General features: G+C 37.2%; 1 protein-coding gene across 1 annotated transcript in view; it reads right to left on the reverse strand.

Annotated features, from left to right (window-relative positions):
* Positions 1–27,810, reverse strand: part of Il13ra1 (interleukin 13 receptor subunit alpha 1) — a 58,573-nt gene that overhangs the window by 17,878 nt on the left and 12,885 nt on the right. The window contains exons 3-9 of the mRNA XM_026409078.2: positions 23,377–23,515; positions 21,877–21,997; positions 11,963–12,150; positions 9,433–9,584; positions 3,860–3,907; positions 3,432–3,564; positions 213–309 (exon numbers count right to left, since the gene is read on the reverse strand). Of these exons, the coding sequence (XP_026264863.1) occupies positions 213–309; positions 3,432–3,564; positions 3,860–3,907; positions 9,433–9,584; positions 11,963–12,150; positions 21,877–21,997; positions 23,377–23,515 (878 nt within the window). The remainder of the gene's footprint in view (positions 1–212; positions 310–3,431; positions 3,565–3,859; positions 3,908–9,432; positions 9,585–11,962; positions 12,151–21,876; positions 21,998–23,376; positions 23,516–27,810) is intronic.

Raw genomic sequence — 27,810 nt, forward strand, 5'->3', positions numbered from 1 at the left:
TATGAGGACAAATATAAAACACCAGCACAAATAGTAGTAACCATAGCAACTGGAATAGCAGAAACTAAAACCTGCCTGGTGGGCCTAGGGTTGTGGCTCAGTGGCAGAGCTCTTGCCTAGCACGTGTGAAGCAATGGGTTCAATCCTCAGCACCACATAAAAATAAATAAATAAACAACAACAAAAAAACCCTGCCTGGGCAGGCATCTCACCTTTTCAGGTAAAGCAGAAGTATTATGATGGCGCCTGCAACGATTACTGGAATGAGGAGTAACATTGTTATATAGAATGTGGAATTGGGCTGCTTACCTAGAGATAAGAAAGCAAACAAAGATATAAGAATGAAAATCTTTTTAGTAAGAGATAAGACAACAATTCTGTTAGTTTGTGAGACCACAGATATTTCTGTCCCCTACCCCAACCTATTGTCCCAAACTGTTGACTTATCTTGTCTTCTGTTACCTTAATAGTTACAAAAGGCAGGCACAGTGGTGCATGCCTGTAATCCCAGTGGCTCAGGAGGCTGAGGCAGGAGGATTTCAAGTTCAAAGCCAGCCTCAGCAACTTAGCTGAGGCCCTAAGGAACTTAATGAGACCCTATCTCTAAATAAAATATAAAAAGGGCTGGGGATGTGTCTCAGTGGTTAAGCACCCCTGAGGTCACTCTCTGGCACCAAAAACAAAAAGTTACAAAAATGTCTGGTTCTGGTGCCGGAAATTTCCTGAAGAAGTAAACACCCTAAAGATTATCTGCAATCAGGATATTTTAACTAGTTCCAGACACTATTAACAAAGATGCCATATGTATTAAACGTATCATTTCATTAACGGTGATATCTTTTCTTACTGCTTACTTGCAGTACTAGAAAACTTAAAACAGTCCTAACAACTACTACTACTCTTCTTAAATGAGCAACCTACTATACATTTGGTACCACATAAGGTGCTTTGACATGCTTAATCTCCTATCTCCACTATATAGTATTATCTCTAATTTATATAGTCAAGAAGAACAAGGTTCAGAGAAGCTTAGTAACTCATCAGAAGGGTTTAGTAAATGATGGCACCAGGTCTCAAATCTAACACCACAATTCCAAAGCCTGCCTTGCTACAACTAACACATGGAATTCCATTTGCCTATTTATATGTTCATTTTTTTCCCACAAGGGCATAGACATCTAGAAAGCATCATTAGGGCCTAGCAAAATCACTTTAGGCAGCCTTTAGAGGACTGGGCTCCACATAATTCCTGCCTGTTGCCAATTACACTCTTGTGTAATCCCCTGCCCTTGAGCATGAGCTGCACTACTTGACTTGCTTCTAAACAGAAGAGCAGTGGTAATAGGATGTCACTTCCAATATTAGATGATAAAAGACTATGGTTTCCACACTGGGTGTTCTCTCATATGTCCATTCTTGCTTGGCTCACTCATTTGGGGAAGCCAGCTTCCATGTCAAGAGGTAATACTGAGGGGTGGTCCAAGTAGCAAGGAACTAAGGGAAGCTTCTGAATCAGTTTATTAAAGTTGTTGCAACAAATTACTACAAACTAGGGGGCTTAAAACAACAGAAATTCATTCTCTCATAGTTTTGGAGGCTAGAAGTTCAAAATCAAGGTATTGGCAAAGGCATTCTCCCTCTGAAGGCCCTAAGAAGAATCACTCCTTGACTCTTTGATGTGGCTCCTGGAATTCTTTGATGTTCCATCACTCCACTTGCCGCCTCCTTCTTCAATGACCTTTGTCCCTGTATGTCTATCTGTATCTCTAAATGCCCTCTCTTCTTTTTTTAAAAAAATTGTAGTTGTAGATGTTCAAAATGCCTTTATTTTATTTGTTTATTTTTATATGGTGCTAAGGATCAAACCCAGTGCCTCACACATGCTAGACAAGCACTCTATCACTGTCCTCTTCTTATAACTAGTCATTAGATTTAGGGCCCACTCTGATCCAGTATGATCTCATCTTAAGTTGATTATATCTGCCAAAACCCAATTTCCAAATAAGGTCATGTTCATAGGTACAGGGGCTGATAATTAAACATATCTTTTTTTGCAGGGGGTGTAAATGATTCATCATGCCACAGTTTCCATCCAGCAACCAGCTAGTTACTAAGACTTTCCAACAATCACATGAGTAAGACTGTAGTCCTTATTACAGTCTGACTGCCACTTCATGAGGCTTCTAGCTAACCCATGCCTAGATTTCTGAACCACAGAAACTATACGATGGTAAATGTGTGTTGTTTTGAGCCACTAACCTTTGGGGGTTGTATCATGCCTGGCACACAGCTTGTTCAGTATCTCAATAAATAGGGAACTGACTTCTACCACAGCAACCCATCTCTCTGACTCTTAGCTGTTTCAAAGTTCTTAAATTGGTTCTATATTGCCCCATGGAGCTGCAAAAAGGAAAGCCTATTTCTTCTGATGATGATACCTCAAATATTAGAATTCAGCAATTATGATTTCTCAAGGCTACATTATCAGTTGTTTCTCATTGAGTTTCAAGGTCCTTCAACATCCTGATTACCCAGAGTGTCCAGTCTGACAAAGGATCTCCTACAATGTATGGCTTCAAATAGGATACTGCACACTCCTGAAGTAGTGGACCACCATGTCCCACCCTGCAGCATTCCCATGTTCTGGGGACTTCACTAGTACTGCTGCCCAAGACCACACATGTGTGTTAGGACTATTTAAGGTTCCATTGTTGAGTTCCTTTGAGCTTACTGTCAAATTAAACCCTGTATAACACTCTACAACATACAGACATAAAGCCTAGGTCTTTCCAATCGTATATTTGAGCCTGGCTTACTCAGAATCTCCACTAATAAATGATTGTTTCAAGTTTAGATATAAGTTTATTTCTATTAAATACCATTAGGTCATGTCACCTCTCCTAATTCTGTCAACCAGTATATAGGACAGTTCTCTAACATGGTAAATTCTGAAGATTTGATCATCTCTGCCTTCTATGCCTTTGTTCAGATTATTAATAAAAACTGGAAATGGGACAGAGATAAGGATAACACCATTTGGGTTGTGGTTTTACAAAGAGGTTTTTATTGTCAATTAACCCTGGGTGATTTGACAGTAATTACAGAGAAGATAAATTTCATTTTTAAGTACACTTTGGCTTACATCAAGAAAACATGACAACCGGGTGTGGTGGCACATGCCTGTAATCCCAGTGGCTTGGGAGGCTGAGGCTGAGTTCAAAGCTAGCCTCAGAAACTTAGCAAGATCCTGTCTCAAAATAAAAAATGAAAAGGGCTGGGGATGGGGCTCAGTAATTAACCACCTCTGAATTCAATCCCTAATACCCCCCCAAAATTAAAGCATGATATTCCCTTTCCCTGATATTCTTCCTGCTTCACCTTAATTCCCACACATCAATGTTTTAAATTATAATTAAATTCTGTTCTCTTACCTATACTCATTGCTTGACTCCAATTACTCCAAAGTTTATCATCTTCATAGCATAACTTATTTGTTTTGACTCTTATTCTGACTGTGTAAAAAGTATCAGGAAGAACACCAGGAACCATGAAACAAATTGTATCCTTAGATATAAAATAAAAATACACAAAGAATTTATTTTTTAACAAATTTATCAGTTTATTCTGCCTCTGCTATTGAATCATGATATAATTATCTGCCAATTCTGTATATGATTAAGACTTGGATTGCAACTCAAATTATCTGATTTGTGTCCTGAAAAAAAAAAACTGGCAATAACCCACAGAACAAAGTAGTTTGTTTTTCCCAAATCAGTTCAAAGTTCTGTTGTGCTAGGCCTGCCCCACCCCCGATAATATGGGAGTCTAAGCCCAAATAACTCAAGTTGAATCTACTGACCTCCATGTTTCTCTGAAATTCTAAATTCTGACATTTGTCCTCTTCAACCTTAAAAAATAAAAAAAGTAAATTTCCAACGTTTAATAACACATTTTATATCTTTTAGTCATTTCTTACAAGCTTCTCTTATCTTCCATTAAAAGAGGATCAGATACACTGAAAAAAGTTTGGCCTTTTAAAAATGTAGTGTTGGGCCAATTTACATATCTATGTAGGAAACAAAGAATCTTGATCCCTACCTCACACTATTTGCAAGATTAATTGCAAATATTTTTCAGAAAATATTACAAATATTTTCTAGGCACAGTGGCATATGCCTGTAATCCCAATGTCTCAGAAGACTGAGATAGAAGGATCGCAAGTTCAAGGCCAGCCTCAGTAACTTAGAGAGGAGCAACTTAACAAGACCCTTTCTTAAAATAAAATCAATACGTACAACTATAAAACACCAATAAAAAATGAAAAAAAAAAGGGATGGGGATGTAGCTCATTGGTAAAGTACCCTTGGTTTAATGCCCATATACCCTGCAAAAAGCTAAACAACAAATAAATTGTGGATCTAATATGCAAAGTAAAATAAGTGAACACATAACTATAATAAGCTTTTAGATGAGCAAAAGAATATTTTCATAACCTTGAAAAAGTGAAAGATTTCATTTTTTTAAAGAGAGAGAGAGAGAGAGAGAGAGAGAGAGAGAGAGAGAGAGAATTTTAATATTTATTTTTTAGTTCTCAGCGGACACAACATCTTTGTTGGTATGTGGTGCTGAGGACCGAACCCGGGCCGCACACATGCCAGGCGAGCGCGCTACCGCTTGAGCCACATCCCCAGCCCCAAGATTTCTTACCATCACCAAAATCCCCCACATTAATCATAAGTAGGAAATTTTTATAAAGTGACCTATATTAAAATTAAAAACTTTCATTTATCAAATGATACCCTATTTGGGAAATAAACAGGCAATGCATAGAAGGGGAAAACATACTTGCAGTTTCCAAAGGACTTGCATAAAGTTTTTTCTCAACAAATTAGCAAGAAAAAAAAAAGCAACTCAATAGAAAAACTGGCAAAAGACTTGAACAAGCACTGTGCAAGAGGATATGCAAACTACCAATAAACATGAAAAACTGCTCAACTGAATTGGTGATCAGGGAAATGCAAACTGAATCCATGGTTAACATAACACGCACCTACTACATTATACCAAGTAGAAGTTGCCTAAGCATCTAGGATTCTCAATTTCTGCTTAATAAAGTAAATGGGCACAATGATTTGGGAAAACTATTATTATCTACTACAGACAATCAGATGTAACCTTAGCACCCATATATGCCTATACACAACAGAAATGTATGCACATGTGCACCAAGAGACAAGTAGGCAAATGCTCATGGGAAACTATCCAAATCAATGAGAGAACAGATAAATAAAAGTGGTATATTCATAAAATGGAATGCGCGGAATGGGAATGACTCATCCACAATTATGGGAAACAATGCTGGAGAAGCTCATAAACATAATGAATGCTGAGTGAAAGAAGGCAGACACACAAAAAAGTACATTTGGTATGATTCTATTTATAGAAAGTATTTAAAGTAGCAACAAATCAAATCTATGGAATTAGCAGTCAGGATAGTAGTTGCTCTTTGGGAGAGTAGCAACGAGAGGGGTCATGAGGAGGTTTTGTGGGGCTGATTACATGGGTGAAAAATCATTTTGCGAAAATCATTTATGAAAAATCATTGAGCTGTATGTTATAGTTTGTGTAATTTTTCTATAGTGTATTATACATCAATTAAAAAGTTGGGGTTTTTTTTGTGTTTGTTGGGTGCTGGGGATGGAACTCAGGGCCTTGCACATGCTAGGCAAGTGTTCTACCACTGAGCTATACCCTCAGCCAAATAAAAAACTTTGAGAGACATTAGTTTCCCTTGTTGAGAATATAAGATACAAAAAAAAAAAAAACTAGGTAGAAGAAAAGAAAGTTTGATGTACAATTCTCTTCCACATAAGTAAGTCACTTACTAGCTGATATAAAGAAAATAGTTCATTCAATGTAAGTTTTTTAAAAGTGGACTGAAAACTCAATGCATGAAATTTTTTTTTTAATATTTATTTTCTTTTTAGTTTTCGGCGGACACAACATCTTTGTTTGTATGTGGTGCTCAGGATCGAACCTGGGCGGCGCATGTGCCAGGCGAGTGCACTACCGCTTGAGCCACATCCCCAGCTCCAATGCATGAAATTCTGTTGCTTAGTTTAGCCAACTTCTATCAAAGAGATTTTTATTTTTTTTTAAGACATAAGTTTTTTTCCTAAATTTTTTTTAGTTGTAGATGGACAAAATATTTTTATTTTTATGTGGTGCTGAGGATCGAACTCAGTGTCTCACCCTTGCGAGGTGGGCGCTTTACAAAACACTGAGCTACAGCCACAGCCCTCAAAGAGATTTTTAAACATGGAACAAAGACCAGAACACATAGTCATTAATTTGAGCCATTCAGTGTCATTCACTAAGTGCTTCATGTCAACATGTATGAAGAGCTGAAAGTCCAATGGAATGATGAAGGACAATCTTTTCAAAATTTCATACAAGTGAGTAAAGGAAAAGCTCAGGGGCTACTGTGTCCCATTACTGGCCATTTAAAACCATAGGCCTGCTGGGGAATCACAAGTGTCCACTTGAGGGATAAGGTTGTAGACTGATGTCCCTCTGCCCCTAACCATCTCACAAACATGTAAATTCTAAAGTCAGCAAATCATTCTGGGCATTAGAGTCTTTAGCTCTTGTCCAAATGTAAACTCCCTTGCATTGTTTATCAGCTAATTAGATACCTCTCAGAGGAGAAAATCGAGGGCACAGAGTACCAAGTAGATGGTTTGTAGGGATGCAGGGAGGGGGTGGTTTAAAAAAAAAAAGTTGTTCCTTATTTCATGATTGTGTCATGAGCTACCTCTAACTACAGAATATTCTTGTGATGGTACCAGTTCATGTTCCAGCTCACTTACCCTCTTAATGTAACACCAGGCAATAATAATAATAATAATAATAATAATAATCCCTTAGAGTCTTATAAAAAGAAAAAAAATCTAACCAGCGAAGCTCAAAATCAGTGAGCACACAAATAACTGATGACATTCTAGAGAGGAAGCAGCTGGTGAACATCTGCTAGGAGAGAGACTATTAAGCTCAAGTATATAAACAGAACTAATTCTAAAGAGACTATAGTTCTAACTTAGGTAGATAGCTTCCATAGTGTATGTGTTTTCTTTAGTTTGGAAGTCAGTGGAAAAAAAAGTAATTTAACTCAATAAGATTTCATTAAATAATGATTATGCACATGGTGGTACACTAAGTATTCTTGGTCAAAGTTTAATACATGGAGACCAACCAACCTTTGAGTAATTACTGACTTATTAGCTGTGTGGACTGCAGCAAGTTACCAAGCCTCTCTGAGCCTTACTTTCTCAAAACTACATAGATTACAACAGTACCTATTTAATGGATTGTTATAAACTACTATAGAAAAAGCACATAGAGGGCTGGGGATGTGGCTCAGTGGTAGAGCACTTGCCTAGCATGCATGAGGCCCTGAATTCAATCCCCAGTACTGCCAAAAGGAAAAAAAAAAGCACACAGGAGAGTATCTTTGTGGCACATTATTAATACCTAATAAGTGATATCTATTACTATTACAAGAAGTACTGACATGGTTTCCAGTGGTTAAGAATACAAGCTTGGGAGTTATATCTTTGCATAAATCTTGATTCTACCACTTACTAGAAAAATGATCTTAGGAATAATTAAGTTTTCTCACTTATAAAATAAAGACCAAATAATGGGACCTAGATCCTTAGAGTTATTGTGAGCTCTAAACTAGATGATTCAGATACAGTACTTACTAATATACCTAGTACACAGTGATCGGTTCAGTACATGTTAGCTACTATTAGAAGCGAGAACAGCACAAAGCAGACACCATCTGACTTCTTCCTACAGTAGTTGATATTTTCAGTGAAAAGGAATACATGTGATCAGGTTTTAAATATCAGGACATAATTGGAGACAAAATGAGTTAATACAAGTAGCATGTGTCTCAGGATTTCACACAGTAAAAGGTTGGAGTAATCAAGAATATTTCAGCCTTCTGATAAATCGCTTTGCTGTAAATCTGTGTATCACACTCCTCCCCACGTGCAAGCCCTCTGCTTTTGCCTTTTGTGGTATTTCATGAGATCACAGTGGGTTCTGGTAGTAATAATGATTATATTTTAGCAGGCAGATTTCATTTGAAAATGCCCAGAATTCTATTCTGCTGCAGACCTGGTCACTCCCTGTGGAGTTACAGCCTGTCAACACTGGCTTATTTTAGCAAGCATTTTGAAAGATCCATGATGAGCTAAAACAATTGCACCAAGGAATTTACCCATGTGAAAGATACTGGGCTCCTTTAAAAACCAGTATGAAACATTTTGCATCTAATTTCTAAAACCCAAATGTACAAAGGGCTAGGCAGGTAGCAAACAAATGAGTGGTAATAGTTAGTCCCTGTGGTCTTGAGTGCCACCTTATGGAAATACATTCATAGGGTAGCATGATTTTAAATCTGGGCCAAAAGATACAATTTAATAAACAAAGAAACAAACCAGCCCCCACTTTGTTTGTGGTTCAAACACAAATGTATAAGGACCTGTTTTGTGAACTCTACATAAATATAATAGTGGGGCTAATGCCCTGAGGTTATACTACATTCTGGTCAAGGTTCCAAAGAAATCTTGAATTAGTATGTACTGCATTTGATTCTGAACAACACAACTATATATAATGCAACAAATATTGACTACTCAAATCTGACTACTTTCTTTGCACAAACTCCAAGAAAATGGAATGGCCTTATCAGAGCTTCCAAATATGCAGGCCACCTAATTTCTACCTACTGCTCTGACATCTTTTCCTACTATATTTTGGCCACACCAGTCTCCTTTTTGTTTTCTCACACATCGAGCTCATTCTTGCTTCTGATTTGTATTTGGTACCCTCTCTAACCCTAGATCTTCATATAGCTAGTTCCTGCTCAGCATTCTGGTTTCATTTCCAAGGTCATTATTTGGATAATTTCCCTATTTAATATACTCTCAGATATAACCAGTCACTACACTATATCACCCCACTTTATCATTTTCTTGGTAGCGCTCATGGTCTGAAATTAGCTTGCTCATTTACATATTTATTTTCTAAAATGTAACGTTCATGAAGAAAAAAAACCTGTTTTTCAGGTTTGTTGCCTTATCACTAGTACATGAAAGTGCCTGGCACATGGTAAACACTTAATATAAATTTGTCAAACAAATAAATCAATGAATAGCTTGAACCTGTCAGCCAATACTACCATAAACCCTCCAACTTTCCACAATGACCTATTTCAGACAAGAAATTTCACTATTCTCATCCTCCTCATGATCATCTAGTAACAGATGTAAGACCTACATTTCATTGATATTTCAACATTAAGACATTCAAATGAAAGTTATGTATCCAAAGAAAAAGAACCATCTAAAAAAAAAAACTTACGTAGAAAATATCATGTGTCTCGGTTTGGCTGTTATTGACTTCTACTTCATAAGATAAGCATGAGCTAAAAAAATTCTGTGGATTCTTCCACTGCACATATAAGGCACCATTTTGGAAGAAGAGATTTTTAATATGTGGAGGATCAGGTTTCACTGAAAGTGAAAAGAAAGTAAATTAGCTTCCAAAGTTGATTTGATTATATACATATATTTATGGACATATCTGGATAATGAAGGTTCACAAAGTTAAATCAAAATAGGGGTGATGCTTTAAATGACTTTATATCAAATCTGTAGTTTCACAATTTCTGATTAGCCACAATTAATGGAGGAAGTTTATTTAAAACTGCCTAGTAAAATAGAATTAAGGAAAATTATGGGGGGTGCCTGGTAGATATCACAAACTCCGACCTACATCTGGTTTGAAAATGGTCAGGTTATAATTAGGGCAATTTATGGTTACAACATATAGAATAAAGAAAAATGCTTAGATCCAAATAGGCTTCTACCTCATAGGCAACAAAGTTCCAGGTATAAGGGTCTTCCCTAGCTGTCACTCGCTCATGCCAATTAAGGACCACAGTTAAAATATTAGCCTAGTCTCCATCACAAACCAAAATATGGATGAATCTTGAGGACATTATGCTAAGTGAAATAAATTAAACACTAAAGATATATACTGTATAATTCCATTCATGAGGTATCTAAAGTAGTCAATTCACAGAAATAGAAGAAAAGTGGTTGCTCAGGACTTAGGGGAAGGAAATCAATGTTTAATAGGCATAGTTTCAGTTTTGCAGGATGAAAAAGTTCTAGAAAGCTGTTGCACAACAATGTGAATATACTTAACACTACTGGACTAAACACTTAAAATGATTATGATAGTAAATTTAATGTTATCTGATTACAATAAAAAATGATTTTTTTAAAAAAAAGCATTAGTCAGGGCTGGGCACCATGGAACATGCCTGTAATCCAAGCAGCTCAGGAGTCTGAGACAGGAGGATCATGAGTCAAAGCCAGCCTCAGCAACTTAGCCAGACCCTAAGCATTATCATCTAGTGACAAATGTAAGGCCTATATTTCATTGATATTTCAATGTTAAGACATTCAAATGAAAGATAAGTATCCAAAGAAAAAGAACAAGACCCTGTCTCTAAGTAAAATATAAAATATAAAAATAGGCTGAGGATGTGGCTCAATGGTTAATTGCTCCTAGGTTCAATCACTGGTAGCAAACATTTTAAAAAATAAAGCATTAACCAGGTCAATTTACTTTTGCAGAAGTCAGGAATTCATTAATACCAAGTCACAGAAGATAATGGATAATTAACAGAAAACAACTTGTAGATGTCATCTTCTGGCTGAAAAGTATTTTCTTTATGTCACCATTAATTCCAGGAAGAACAATAGTAAAATAAGCCTTAAAAAGTCTATTAAGGATATAATCCACCAAATGAGGGGAAAGAAAAAGGAGGGCTTTACTTTAGCCTACTCTATTTGTCAAACTACTCCAGCCTCACCCCCATAGCCTGCAGACTAGGTTGCCTTGTCCCCTGCTATAATTACTCTCATGACTACCTGAAGGAGTGGGAAGTAGTGCTCTGCTCACAGACTTGGGACCCTTTGTCAAATGATGGCTCCTTACCTATGAATCATCCATATACCATTTAGCCAACTTAGAGCTCCCTGCTAGGGTATCAAAAACAAATTAATCAGTATGTGGATGCTATTTTGCTGTAGAGAGTCACAAAACACATTTTATATACCTTATATCATCAGAACCTTATGACAATTCTTTGTGGTCAAAAGGGACTACATACACCATGTCATAGATAAGAAAATACTTATAAAGGGTGTATATGTCTATCCAAGGTACAGGAGTTAGGAACTCAATGAGATATTTTGTTTTCAAGTCTTTCTAATAGGCAAACACTCAGCTGGTACACCCAGGCACAGCTATCCTGGTTGTTCTGATTAATCAGTGCCTGTGCCACACAAAGTGTCAAATATTTTTGCAACTTCAAGACCAGTCTTGGACTGGGAATATAGTTCAGTGGTAGAACATTTGCTTAGCATGCTGAAGTCCTGGGTTTAACCCCCAGCATCAAAAAAAATTTTAAATATTAATCTTAATATTACCACCCTCAATCTAAGCTTTTTCTAACCAAGAAAGATTATTCCGAAACTATATGATCATATGAGCACCATCTTCTCAAGTTTCATAAGTGAAGAGAAAAGATCCTAGATTCGGACAACGTGGGTTCCAATATTGGTTCTACAACCAATTGCTCTAAGTTTCAGTGTACGTCTAAGTAAACAGGAATAATGCATTTGGCACATGAGCTCTTGATTAATAGAATTTCCAAACTTGCTTCATCAAAAATAATCTATCAAAGAAAGGTCTACATAAACGTAGTCTCTTGTTTCAAGAAGATCTTAAAACCAAAATTATCATTATTTTTATTATTTGAATTGACTGTTCAAAAGATATAACATACCCATAGTCATAGTGGATTTCTAAAACTTACCACGGGAAGCTAAAGGCACTATATTGAAGGATGGCCTAATTTTTCCTGCATTATCTTTGACCATTATTTGAACACTGTGTTGTTCAGAACTGGAATCCTTCACTTTAGTCAGATCAAAGGAACAACCAATGTGTTGACCTTCTCTATAGATGTTTTCACATTGAAGAATTTTCCCCAGGCTGCTGTGCCTACAAGATAAGAGAAAACCTCCTGCATTATTTTGAACAAAGTATTCAAGAAACAAGAGTAGAATTTTTAAACGCTGAAGGAGATGTCCATGAAAAGTAATATTTGCAATAAGGCAAGATAGTTTTTTTTAAAACTATTTTATAATATGGCTCATTTCATGCCCTAAGAAAAAAGGCTATTCTCTGATAGACATTAGTATAGTCAATAGCTATGAATGCTATAGGAGTCATCTTCTGTATGAATGAAGATATTCTGAAGCCAGGAAGAGAAGTAGTTTTATGCTTCTTAAAAAGCTGATATGCTGAGGCTGGGGTTGTGGCTCTGCAGTGGAGCAATTGCCTGGCATGTGCAAGGCCCTGGGTTGGATCTTTGGCACCACATAATAAATAAATAAATAAATAAATAAATAAATAAATAAAGGTATTGTGTCTATCTACAACTAGAAAATAAATATTTTTAAAAAATTTTTTTAAAGCTGATATGCTGAAACCCATGTTTTCCCTGGGGTCGCCTCTGCCTGCTCCTTCTTCTCTACTTCTGACTCCCTCATCCACTCAACCTCAGTTTGTCACTCTGATCCTTCCACTAGAATTTCTATTATTTAGATTCCTATTCCTGACCTCTCACCACGGAGGTAGTCCCAGATTCTAACTGCCCCATCTGAGTGTTCTACTCTTACCTCACAGTGAGTGTTCAACACAGCATGTACTCTCTTCCCCACCAAACTGCCTTTTCCTATCTTCCCATTTCCATCACTCCAAGCTCATTCTCTCTAGGCTCTTTATATACTTTGAAATCATCTTTGTTTCTCATTTCCCTATATTCTATGACCAAATTTTGCTTGCAAAGCATCTTGGATTCTTGTCTTCTGTAATACCCTCATTGCCTACACCCTGATTCATGACCTCACTGCCTCAGATTTCATGAACTTCTCCAGATTGACCTCCCTGACCTTCATTATTAGTGTCCTTCCATTGCTGCCAGAACAACATTCCAGAACACAATGGATTTTTTAAGTGCCCTACTCCACAATGAGGCTTCAAGTGCCTTCAATAAATTATGCTGCTGGTATCTTATTTCCCACTTCACCTCTATGCATGAGTTCCTCAATGATCATTAGCACCTAGCATAGTGCAGGTAGACAAAATTCACTCCTTACATGTTTTAGTGTAGGAATTGTTTTTTTTAAGAGAGAGAGAGATAATTTTTTAATATTTATTTTTTAGTTTTCGGTGCACACAACATCTTTATTTTTATTTTATGTGGTGCTGAGGATTGAACCCAGCACCCCGTGCATGCCAGGCGAGCGCGTCACTGCTTGAGCCACATCCTCAGCCCAGGAACTGTTTTTTTAATAATGAGCAGAAGACACAGACTCAGGCTTTCTATCATTAGCCATAATAGGAGCTGTGCCAACATTCTGCAGAAAAGATAGACAATTTTTAAAAAACAAATGAAGAGTAAAGAGTCCCAAACTCTTAGTCTGTTATCTCAAAACCATCTGTAGTTTTTTTTAGTTAGTTAGTTTTGGTCCTGGGGATGGAACCCTGGGCCTCCAGCATGCTAGACAAGCTCTCTACTACTGAGCTATATCCTCAGCTCATGTAGTAATTTAAAATGCTGATTCCTTCAATAAATGGGACGAATTCAAACTAAAAAGCTTTTTCTCAGCAAAGGAAACAATAACATGATGAGAGAGCCTACAGAATGGGAAAAAAAATCTTTACCACATGCACCTCAGATAGACCACTAATATACAGAGTATATAAAGAACTCAAAAAACCTAACACCAAAAAAACAAATAACCCAATGGGATAAGGAACTGAACAGACACTTCACAGAAGAAAAAATACAATCAATCAACAAACAGGGCTGGGATTGTGGCTCAGTGGTAGAGTGCTCGACTAGCATGCACGTGGCACTGGGTTCGATCCTCAGAATCACATACATGTGAAATAAAGATACTGTGTCCACCTAAAACTAAGAAATAAAATAAATATTTTTAAAAATCAACAAACATATGAAAAAATGTTCAACATCTCTAGCAATTAGAGAAATGCAAATCAAAACTACTCTAAGATTTCATCTCACTCCAATCAGAATGGCAATTATCAAGAATACAAGCAATAATAAGTGTTGGCAAGGATGTGGGGGAAAAGGTACACTCATACATTGGCTGGTGGGACTGCAAATTAACGCACCCACTATGGAAAGCAATATGGAGATTCCTCAGAAAAATTGGAATGGAACCACCATTTGATCCAACTATCCCACTCCTTGGTCTATACCCAAAGGACTTAAAATCAGCATACTACAGTGATGCAGCCACATCAATGTTTATAGCAGCACAATTCACAATAGCATAACTATAGAACCAACCTAGGTGCCCTTCAACAGATGAATGGATAAAGAAACTGTGGTACAAATACACAATAAAATATTACTCAGCATTAAAAGAGAATAAAATTATGGCATTTGCAGGTAAATGGATAGAAATAGAGAATATCATGCTAAATGAAATAAGCCAACCCCCCCCAAAAAAGCTGAATGTTTTCTCTGATAAGCAGATGCTGATTCATAGTGGAGTGGCAGGGGTAGGGTAGAATGAAGGAACTTTGGTTTGTGTAGAAGGGAGGGAAAGAAGGGGTGGGTCTGTGAGGATGGAAATGATGGTAGAATAAGACAGAGATTATTACCTTATATACATGTATGAATACATTACTAGAGTGACTCTGCATCATGTATAGCCAGAGGAAAGAGAAGTTGTGCTCCATTTGTGTACAATATGTCAAGATATATTTTACTGTCATGTATAACTAATTAGAACAAATAAAAAATAAATAAATAAAATGTTGATTCCCCGAATCCTCTCTCAGACTTAGAAGGGGATCACCTGGGCCTAGGAATCATGCATTCCAACAGAAATTCTCCAGGAGGTTCTGCTGCAAATCCTTTTAAAAAATTCAGATCTAACATATTTACTCCTACAAAGACTGTGTAAAGAATGCTTCAACATATAGAATGTTCTTATTCTTCAAGAGACAGTACAAGACTTTTTCTCCAAGTTGTAGGTCCCTGTAATTTATGAAAGAAAACAATGTTTTTAAAATTAAGTTATTATCATGGCTAGTTCTTGGATCAGAGCATCCTAGAATGTTTTCCACCCACAACTAGAAACAGAAACCAAAGATATTTTTTCTTACATAACTCGAGAAAACTACGTACAAAATTATTTTTAATAATGAATGGAACTCCTCTAATAAGCAATCTTTTAGATCTCTTTTTCATTTTTGAACCCTGAGTATTTCACATATATGCAGGACCCCAGATGTGAAATTTTAAAATAATTTGTTGTAACTTACAAAAATAATAATAAAAGAGAAAATACTGGTTTTAAATAGACAACCCTTTTGGACTTTTCATGAAAGACTAGATAATAAATAGCAAGTGCTTTCTGTAGAAATACACACACAGAATTCCTCTGCAGAATTACATTGCAGACATAAGGGATGATGGACAAATTAGAGATTATTTTCCAACTTTAAAGATGATTAATGTGGTAAGAAATTCCCTAAAATTCATTGTTCTGGTTAGTCTGTAAGCTATTTAGGTCCTTCGAATGCCAGACTATCTCTGTAAGGACATAAGTCATTACCCTAGGGTTTCAAAGATCTATTTTAAATTAAAAAATGACTCCACATTTTCTGATTAGAGATTAGGGAAAACAGTCTTTGGCAGTGTATGTGATGTGATTTACATGGGTAGCTAAATCATTTCTGGGTACTTGCTAATGAGCACTATCTTGACTCCCTTGCTTTTGTGATTTTGTTTGGGAAAGAATCAATCTAGGGAAATAAGAGGTAGGAGATTGGTGCCAAATCTCCAAGGCAGGGGGGAGGAGGCCAGCACTGTGCAATGACTCTACCTGCAAGGGACTGGGGATGAATAACACACACCAATAATGACAGCTATCAGGAATTCAGTGCTTATTCTATATTTGCCAGCAGTTAGTCATGGTTCCAAACACTTTTCATACAATAACATCCCTCAACAACCTTAAGAAGTAAGTGCTATTATCACTACCCCCATTTTACTGATTATAAAACTCAGGCTCAGAAAGAAGAGGCTTGCCCCAAATCATCTTGCTAGTAAGGAAGAGATCCAGGATTTGAATCCAAGCAGTTTGACTCTAGCAAGAATAGAGGAGGATATAGAATCTTTACCAACAATGTTCTAAAGAACTTTCCAAGATCATGGAAATGTTACATATCTGTGCTGCCCAATACAAGAACCACTGTGAAACTGGCTAGTGAGATTGGGCAACTCATGTTTTAACTTAATTTTAATTGATTTAAATTTAAATGTAAATAGCCACAAGTAGCTAACAGTTCCTGTGTTGAATATCACAAATGTTTACTATGGGAAAAAAAAAAAAAACCTATTGTTGATGAGCTCTGGGAATGTGTGTGATAGAAAGTAGGATCTTTGATACCTACTCCACTTGGGTGCCAATAAACTACCACTCTCTTGAGCCACCTTCGATCATTGTATAGATTATATCCTGCAAAAAAGCATCAACTGAGGGCTGAAAGCCAGCCCAAGCACCATCTACTATCAGCTTTGGCAAGAGCCCACATAAGCACAGAGGAAGGAGAATGCTTTTTCAAAATTGGTCAGTCCAGTTTTTTCTAATTCATTCATTCAGAGAAGACACTCAGCATAATTTGAACTGAAACTTACTTTGTGCTAATATATTCTCAAGACACTTCCTAATTTTTATCTTATCAGAAACCCTAGGATTAAGCCATCCACCTGCAGTACCACCCAATTCTATTAGCTATGTTATTTTTCCACATAGTCTGCCACAGAATGAGACATGATTTTTTAAGACTTCTTTCCTTCCCCTTATAGATACAGACTCTTTAAAGGTTTCCCTGTGGTTTTATCCATAATTCCTCCAGGGAGAGCAAGAGAGATTAAATAGCATAATAAACTCAGGATGCTACCAACTCCTAGGGCATTATTAAAAGTCTGTAGTAGGGCTGGGGTTGTAGCTCAGTGGTAGAGCACTTGTCTGGCTTGTGTGAGGCACTGGGTTTGATTCTCAGCAACATATATAAATAAATAAATAATAAAGGTCCATTGATAACTAAAATAAATAAATAATACATTTTTTTTAAAGTCTTTGGTAACAGCTCTCCCTAGACTTCACCGCAATATCAACAGAGCCAGGCCAGTGCTTCTATTCTTTATTTGTTCTTTTTAGATATACATGACAGTAGAGTTTATTTTGACACATTATACATACATGGAATATAATTTATTCTAATCAGGATCCCATTCTTGTGGTTGTACATGATGTGGAGTTTCACTGGTCGTGTATTCATATATGAACATAGGAAAGTTATGTCCAATTCATTCTACTGTCTTTCCTATTTCCATTCCTCTCCCTTCCCTCCATTCTCCTTTCTCCAATCCAATGAACTTCTATCCTTTCTTCCCACCCTTTTGGTGTGTTAGCATCCAGGTATCAGAGAGAATATTCACAGGCCAGTGATTCTTAGGCTTAGTTCTTTGGCCTCTTTACTAGCAAGTCTTCAGAAAGCCAGATGTACTTCATCCTTTTCTCTTTTGATTCCCATACTATAATGCTTCTGAGTCACTTATACTTCCTAAGTTCTCACCCCAACACTGAATGTTCTTTAGCTTTGGATCCTACCAAACATTCACAAGTGATTTGTAGAATACCTACCATGGTGAGGCACTGGGGAAAACAAGACACAGCCCCTTCTTTCAAAGGAGATTGTAGCCTGGGGCAGGCTACCACCAAGTAAACAGGAAATAATAACACAATGTGCTGAGTGCTTTGGCATGCAAAAGTACAAGGTGCCATGGGACTTGAGGAAAGCGCATGTATCTAGACTTGAGAGGTCAAGGAAAGCTTTCTAGAGAGGAAATGGTGTCTGAGCTGAGATGAAGACAAATGAGAGGCATTAGGTAAAAGGGCAAAATTCGAGGGGCAAAAGAACAGAATGTTTCCACTATTCTATATGAATATTTTGTTCGAATTCCAGTCTTCTGAGTGCTTGAAAAGTCAGTCTGAGGATATGAAAGAAGCTTAGTGTAAACCAAATGAAATGCTGCAAGAGGGCAGGGCTGGAGGGAAGGAGGTGAGACCAGGGCTAGGGAGGTTGATGGGGGCCAGGTCATGGAAGGTCTCTGTCATGTTCAAGAGTTTGTATTTTAACTCCAAAACACCAAGGAGCCACAAAGCATTTTAAGAAAAGGAGAAACAAGCCAGGCATGGTGGCACATGCCTATAATCCCAGCAGCTTGGGAGGCTAAGGCAAAAGGATCACAAGTTCAAAGCCAGCCTCAGCAACTTGGTGAGACTTGTCTCAGAATAAAAAATAAAAGGGCCAGGAAGAGGCTCAGTGGCAAAGCACCCCGGGTTAAACCTCCAGGAAGAAACGTACAATCTTAGTGCCATCTGGTTTCACCTGCAATGCTGCTCAATTTTGCCAGGAGGAGCCTTCTACATGATATGTGAGTGAATTTGACTTTAGAGGTTTTCATTCTAAAAGTCATTCGGTTTGAGGAGGTAGAAAGGTTAAACATGATTTAAACATTACACACTATATAATGTATTGAATTATATAGTTCAATTATATACACTATATATGTATTGAAATGTCACATGAATGATACATAAATATGCATGATTTTTTATGTATCAGTTAAAAATAAATTTAAACCAAAAAATTGTGGGGTTTTTTTTTGCATTCTATAGCCATGCGTGTTTTTTTTTTTTATGAGTGTTTTTATATACCAAAAATACTTTTTGTGAGGTCATCAAGCAAAATAAACACACCAGGATTTTTTTTCTTTCTTTCTTTTTTATTTTCTTATTTTTTGTGGTGCTGGGGATCAAATTCAGGACCTCATGCAAGTGCTCTGTCACTGAACTCTACCCTCAGCTCAACACTCCAGGATGAAAGTGCTTATTTGGTAGCTTTAGAACTCCTGGACACAGCCCTTTAAACCCCATTCTCTCAGATCCACTTTAACAAATAATAGTGAGGGAATAAGTCCATGTACAAGATAGAGTGTCAAGGCTGGATTCTCCCTTCTCCATCTGCTATTAAACTAACTCAATATCCCCATTTCTGAAGGATAAAAGGGATAATGGGAGTTTGGATAATGTACCAATACACAGTTGGGGAACAGGGAAGCAGTTCTAATATTCTAGAGCACAATAAGGCAACAGTAGTCCACAATTAATTGTACATTTCAAAATAAGTAGAGAAGAGTTTGAAGGTCCCAAAACAGAAACAATAATATTTGAGAAGATGAAAATGTTAATTACCTTGATTTGCTCATTACCCATTGTATACATGTATGAAATTATAATATTCTATTTCATAAATATTATATGTTGATTAAAAAAAGAGTCAATGCATTCATGATATTTTCAGGGCCTTGGAAAGAGTAAATAAACCTACTTTTAAAAAATTCTCCATCCTTCAGAACACTCTTCTCCAGAGGCCAACCTGGAAGAAATTCTCCCACCTGTCCAGTCTATCCCCTTGAAGCCTTCAGCTTCCCCCTCCCACCAGTTCCCATTCCACCCTAGCTTCCTACAAGAATCCTTCAGTGCCTCAGCAACAGCCTATGGCATATACTGCCTTATAGTGACAGAGATAACTGTGTTGGACTCTATCTCCCCTTGTCTATTTTAGGCTTTAGAAGCGAAGGGACAAGTTTCTTGTCTGCTGCCCATTCAGTGCTTTACCTACAATGTGTGCTAAATAAAGGCTTATTGAATTGAATTGGATTGCTGGCAGCAATGTAATATGGTCCAACTGCCCTAGGTAAGTAATACTTTAGCAATTTTTTAAAAATATTAACAAGTAATTACCATATGACTCAGTAATTTGCACTCCTGTGAACTTATTCAAGAGAAGTAAAAAGTCATGCTCACATAAAAATCTATACATAAATATTTATAGAAGTTTTATTTATAATAGCAACAAACAGTAAACAACCGAAATGCCTTTCAATGAATGAATGGTTAAACATACAGGTGCATCCAGTCAGGCATGGTGGCACACAACTGTTTTCCTAGCAACTCGGGAGGCTAAGGTAATAGGCTCACAATTTTGAGGTCAGCCTCAGCAACTTAGCAAGACCCTCAGCAACTTAGTGAAAATGTCTCAAAATAAAAACTAAATGAGCTGGGAATTTACCTCAGTGGTAAAGCATCCCTGGGTTCAATCCTTAGTATCAAAAAATTAAAAACAAAAATCAGGTGTAAATCCATATTATGGAATACCACAATGAAAAGGAACAAACTTTTGATACATGTAACAACTTGCATGAAGTTTAAGACCATTTTGTGAGTGTAAAAAAAAAGAGGCCAGTTTTAAGTGGTATACATTGTAGGATTCCATTCCAGTAACATTGTTGAACAAACTCTTGATATATGTAACAACTTGCATGAGCTTTAAGGACATTTGTGTGTAAAAAAAATGGCCAGTTTTAAGTAGTATACACTATAGGATTCCATTACAGTGACATTGTTGAACTGACAAAATTATAGAGATGGAGACTAGATTAGTAGATGCCAGTGGCTAGACACCTGGGAGAGAGGAATGCAGAGAAGAGCAGGTGCAGAAGAAAAGTATGGCTATAAAAGGGCAACTCAAGGCATCTTTGTAGCAATAGAACCGTTCTATATTTCAAATGTGATAAAATTGCATGTGAGCACACACAAGCACATGTAAAACTGGTGAGCTGTGAATAAGGTTGTGGATGATACCAATGCCCATTTTCTAGTTTTGATATTGCATTACAGTTACCCAAGAGGTTTCCAATGGGAAAAATAGGGTGAAAAGTATGTGGGGATACACACACACACACACACACACACACACACACACACACACCAATACCCTATGCATCTATAGTTAAAAGTAGAAAGGTGTTTTTTTTTTGACTTGTTGATATTTTCAATAATGTCAAGAAAAATCAGCCTTTATTAAACAATTAAAATAGTTAGCATACAGTTCGGCAATTCTACTCATGGGTACTCCTAAAGAAGTGAAAAGGTTCACATAAATAGTTGTGCATGAATGTTTATGGCAACACTATTCAAAACAGCCAATAGCAGAAAACAACCCAATGTCCATCGACTGATGAACAGATAAAGAAAACATAGTATATCCCTACAATAGCATATTATTTAGCAATAAAATGTGATGATATTCTGATACATCCTACAACACAGATGAACCTTAAAAACACTGTGCCTAGTGAAAGAAGCCAGTCTCAAAAGTCCCCACATTACATGATTCCATTTGTATTAAATGTCCAGAATAGACAAATCTATAGAGACAGAAAATAGATGACTAGTTCCCAGGGGTTGGGAGGAGTGAGAAGAAAGGGAATCGAGTATTCATGGGATCAGGTTTGTTTGAAGTAATTAAAGTATTTTAAAATTGATTAAGGTGATGAATATACAGTTATGTGAACATATTAGGAAGCATTTTTTTTTAAAGAAGACACACAAAGCAGATGCATTTTCCACTGAAGTAAAGTGCCCTCCTCCTTGCCTTTGTAGAGAATAATAGGCTGTTCCTTTTTTTAAAAAAACTAGGTTGAATCAAAAGGTTCCCTATGCAATCATAATCAGTCCTCCAGTAACTCTACTGTACATACATACTCACCAATAGTAAAGAGTATAGTTAGTGTCAGGACTTGTATTCCTTCCAGGAAGCCATGAACACTTCATGTAGCTCAGGTTGTGCCAAACACATTGGAGCTCCGTTACAGCAGACTCAGGATCACCTAGAAAAACCAGGTAAGAATTTAGGACCCTGCTTGCCAATTGTTCTGTGGCATGGTGGTTGGCGGAGGATGTTCAAGCTGCTTTACCAGAATCTCTCATCCCATTTTACCCAGAAATCACCCAGATGGCCAAAATCCAAATCTAAGGTTTGCAACCTTGTTTCTCACCTCCTGACACAAAGAAAACTCTTCTACCTCTAACTGGAGAGAGAGGTTTAAAGGCCAAATAATATTTCAATCATACGCAAAAACTATTCATAAATTAATATAAAAATACAACAGCCCTTATTTATTTATTTATTTACTTACTTATTTATTAATTATTTGTGTGCTCAGGATGGAACCCTGAGTCTTACGCATGCTAACCACATGCTGTACCACTGAGTTACATCCTTAGCCCCAACCCTATATCGAAAAACACTTTACTGAGGTATAGCATACCTTCCTGCTTTTTGATCAATACTATTTTAAAAAGTAAAGAATATTCCTCCTGAAATAGTTCTGAATAGATAAACAATCTTTAAGAGTTACTTATGTTGTGTTATGCCTTTAGGAGCACAAAAATCTTTCTGAACTGAAATCTCTATCTTCATTAAGTTATTTTAGTTAAAGTATAAATCTGTAGCTGAGTGTGGTGGTGCATGCCTATAATCCTAGCAACACAGGATGCTAAGGCAGGAGGATCACAGGTTTAAGGCCAGCCTCAGCAACTTAGCAAGACCTTGTCTCACATATGGCCAGGCATGGTGGTGCATATCTGTAATCCCAGAGGCTTGGGAGGCTCAGGTAGGAGGATTACAAATTCAAGGCCAGCCTCAGCAAGCAAATTAGCAAGAGACTGTCTCAAAATAAAAAATAAAAGGGGCTGGAGATGTGTCTCATGGTTAAGTGCCCCTGGGTTCAATCCCAGGTATAAAAAAAAGAAAAGGAAGAACATATATGTATAGCATTTGCTCTTGCCAGGGATCATTCTAAGTACCTTATGTATATTGACTTAGATAATCCCCTCAATAATCTTAAGAGGTAGTTACCACCATCATCCCCATTTTACAGATGAAAAAAATGAGGTGTAGAGGGGCTAAGGAATCTGCCTCAGATCATATTTTTACTGTGATAAGTGACAGCTGGGATTTAAACCTAAGACAGCTAGTATCTCGTAGCCCTGCTCTTATCAGTAAGCAACATAAGAGCTGGAAGAACATTAGGTAATGTGAGAGTGGGGGACAATGATCAACCTCATTACTTAACAGTTTTTCCTAGGGCTAGTATGTACTGAAGCTAAGCCAACATGCTTATTTTTCCTTTTTAACATTCTTCCCTCAAAACATCCTGAATTTGGATTTAATCTCTAAACACAGAGAGAGTGCTTTTTCAGTTACCTTCAGGGGGTGAAATGCACTTTTCCACCAAAATGCTGGGCTTCTCACTTTCATTGGTGCTACACTGGGACCCCACTTGCAGACAAATCCTCTCATTTAGGGGTACTTCCTTTGAACGATGTGTTTCTGGAGCAATAATCTAAGGTTAGAAAGTTAAAAAAAAAGCATTGATGAAGTAAACACACAAAAATGCGCTTAAAAAATTAAACATGAGCATGCCCAAATGTTTTTGAAATGGTAAGTTGTCAAATGGTGTAGATCAATGATCTTCAATTGAGAGTAGTTTTGTTTTCTTGCCATCCCTGGGGAAAGTCAGTAATATCTAGACATTCATAACTTGGAAGGTAGGGAACTACTAGCATCTAGAGGATAGAGGTTAAGGATGGCGCTAAATATCCTGCAAGACACACGACAGCCATCCATCCCACAACAAACAATCCGGCTCCAAATGTAAGTTGTGCCACCAGTGACAAAGCCTGGTGTGGATTAAAGACAATTTTCCACATTTTACAAGTGTCAACATCATGATGTTTATTCACAAACCTACCATGCTAACACATCAGCTGCCAAAAACCACTTTAAAGGAAACACAATATGATTATCAAAATTCAATTTCAAGCAGATACCATCAAGATCAGTAAAAAAGGATCGCTTTAAGAATCTGGTAATTGTGGTTATCTCTAGGGATTGAAAGCCAAAGAAATGGTTTTCATTAAACACTTTTCTGTACTGTTTGATTATTGTGACCATCCTCCATATGCATATAAATTTCAAGAGTCACTATGTGCACTGAGTATATACACTCTTACTCTAAAAAGTAGATGAGATTTGTGGAACCACAGAAGTCAACTTATAGACATCTTAAAGACATAAGTCACAAGTTCAGTTATTATGATTCAGAATAATGAAATTAAATGACTCTGGAAAATTAACATTTCCAAAGGTGACGGAGTTGGAATAATTAAGAATGGAGCTGCTTTTAATCAGAGCTTCAAGGAGCGAGCTTCCTGTTTTGCAAGTTTCTGACTCAAGTTTCAGATAGTATTTCCTTTTATAATGTGTTGATGACCATGAAGGGGAAAATTGGTTCCAACTAGCTCAATCTACCATCCCAAATAGCTATTCTAACATTTCACATGTTTGATGCCAGCTAAGCAAGAGAGGAACTGCAGACACCTCCAAAACCTGGACATAAGGATACCTGCTAAGAAGTAGCTGGTAAATCAACAAGAAATAAACCATATCAAAGACATGAGAAAAATCATTTTACAGAGACAGAATAGTTCTTAGGCTCAGTCAAGACAGCACTATGAACAGGGAAGTTGGTTCGCCTGGAAAAAGAAGTATCTTTGAGCAAAATTCTGGCTGGGAGGAAAGAGAGGGTGACTTTGCTACGTGGACATCGAGTAGCCAGCAAAGCTCTGCTTACCCTCAGTGGGGCCTCAAGCTATTCTTAGCAAAGTACATTTTCACAACAAATTCCTGATTCCTCGCCAAGAAACCTACTTATCATTTGGCTTCCCATATAGGCTCTGCCTACCAGGATGGAACACACCAGTTATGCTGACAGAAGTCTTTCTAGAATGCTTCATCATTTTAGTTTTCAAAGGAAAGTAAGGAATTGTACCTTGAGAGGTGAATGGGTGCTGAGGAAATGAGGTTTCTGGGCCTGTGAAACTGAAGACCAACTCCCAGCATCACAGTAAGGTAACAGGAAGGCTTTGCATGAAAATTTCACTAACCTCACAATTTACTGAACACAAGTCCTGTCTACCCCTAAATGAATCACAGTGACTCGATGATCCTTGATAATTCTTGTTTGGAATCTGTATTTTCCCTTTGAGGATACCAGGGGAAAATGTACCATCAGATACCATAAATTAGAACTGGGGTGTAGCTCAGTGGTAGAGTGCTTGTCTAGCAGGTGTGAAGCCCTAGGTTCAAGCTCCTGCGTCACAAAAAAATTTTTCCAAGAATTTAAAAACACTATAAGTTAGAATCATCATTAAAAATCACAGTTCTCTTATTATATTAGATATTGTTTCAGTTAGAGGGCTGAGGAGTTTTATTACACAGAGATTTTTATTATAATGAAATTTAGATTTTTTAAAAATGCTTTAGTACATATATCTGAATCTTATCTTTTAGGCATATGAATAATAAGATAATTTAGAAAAAAGATACTAGGAGGAAACATTTTTAAAAAAATAATAATGTTTTTAAAGCATTTGAGGGTTCAAGGTAAATGATGTTAAATTGATATGAATAATGTAGGAACTGTGGCTGGGCACTGTGGTGCACACCTGTAATCTCAGCCATTCAGGAGGCTGAGGCAGGAATATGACAAGTTCAAGGCCAGACTGGACAACTCAGCAAAACCCTGTCTCAAAATAAAAATAAAAAGGGCTGGAAGTGTAGTTCAGTGATAAAGCACCCCTGTGATTGATCCATAGTAGTACCAAAAAAATAGGAACTCTGATTATTAATGATTGTCAAGTCAGGCATATCTCTCCTCATTACAGGACTAGATTCCTCCTATCAGATCTTAATGAGATATGTGTGAGTGCTACCACGTGACTTTCGGCTTTGGTGAATCATTCCACTGGTAGCTGCTGTATTATTCTCCACCCCTCAGGGAATCTGGCATTCTTTGAAAATTTATCAAAAACCAAGACCAGAGTCCTGAACTCATTTTTCTGGACCAATGTTCACTTGGCTAGATTGCATCTTCTCAACTCCAAATTTCCTTTCTCAGAAAGAAATGGAGTCAGTTTCAGCTTCTGCCTCTCTAGATGCCTGGACAGAAGGGACTTTTGATTAACTCACCCAGTGGGACTTGCCTATCTCTTAGTGATGAAAGATAACTAAAATCTGATGCCAGATGCCTCTTCTACTTTTCAGATTAGGGAATTAATAGACATTGACTGATAAGTCTACTATCTGAAGATTGAAAATGACCTCCAGAGTTTATCTCACTTAACAACTTGGGGCCACTGGACACTGCATAAGCCCCCTAACATGTACTAACCATGCTAATGCCACTGCTTCAATGTTTCAAAGGTATATACACCCATCTTTTACCTATGATATTAATGCTGTATACAAATGATAGAAAGGAGAGAGGAAAATTACTCCTGCCACTCATTTTCAGCTTTGGCACAGTAAACTTCAATAGGTAGACAGGAAATCCCCCATTACTGATTGGAAGGAATAATCTGCATTTATCACAACTAAAGGATTGATAAATATTAAACTTTTAAATGGTTAAAATAAACAAGGACTCAGGCAGAGGTCACCCTTTATGGTCTCCATCTGGTGTCTTCAGAAGTGAAATAGAAGGAACAAAATTAAAGGATAATATTAGGCTGAATTGTATAATACTGTCAACATTCAACCATTTTTGTGCTATAATAGTAGCAATTTTGCACGTTTCAACCTAACAATAGTAATAATAATAGCTAACAATTACTTGAGCACAAACTGTGTCCCATACATGACAAACCTCTTTTCCTTTAATGAACATGAAATCCTCAGCCACACCTCATATTAAAAAAAAAAAAGGAAATGAAGACTCAGGGAGGTGAAGTGACTTCCCAAGGTCACACAGCTTGAAAGGGAAAGAGACAAATTTTCAAACTCAATTCTGTTTAATTGCACTGTCTCTTAAGGCTTAGACTTTCAAGTCTAAATTTCTCTAAGTACACTTAATTTCTGGGCTAGAATATCAGCATATTTACCTAACTGATCCTTGACAAGTTAACAAAAAGGGATCTGACTCTCCTCAGAGTGCCACTTAGATACTTATGTGACCATGGGTTCACACACAGAGGCAATTCTTTTCCTGAATTTCTCAAGGCTGAACTACCAAAACAAGCACTAAGATTTCAAATGTTTAAGGCTCTTTCTTAAGAATGAGAAGAAGCCATTGGGAACTTGAGTTTCACTACTAGAATTATCACCAGGCTTTTAGCCTATTAGAGGACCTCTTCTAAAATGCAAATACTGTCAGGCACAGTGGCACACACCTGTAATCCCAATGACACAGGAAGCTGAGGCAAGGATCACAAGTTCAAGCAACTTAGTGAGGCTCTAAGCAATTTAGCAAGACCCTGACTCAAAAGTGGGGTAGGCAGCTAGGGATAAGGCTCAGTAGTAAAGTACCTCTGGATTCAATATCCAGTATAAAAAAAGCAGAAAGCAATATTTCTAGCCAGGTGAGATGGCTGCATGTATCTCAAAATAAAATTAAAAGGGCTGGGGAAAGTACCCCTGAGTTCATTCCACTTAATCAATCATACACAAATACTCCTGACATGCCTCAATTAATACCTAAGCCATAATTAACACCTCAGCAGAGAAGGGAGAGGAAAGCAAATTTCCCTCTGGAAACTTCCCTGTTCCAATCACTATTCAACTTTCACATACATTATTTGT

This window comes from Urocitellus parryii, chromosome X (genome assembly GCF_045843805.1).
Source record: "Urocitellus parryii isolate mUroPar1 chromosome X, mUroPar1.hap1, whole genome shotgun sequence".
Lineage (NCBI taxonomy): Eukaryota > Metazoa > Chordata > Mammalia > Rodentia > Sciuridae > Urocitellus > Urocitellus parryii.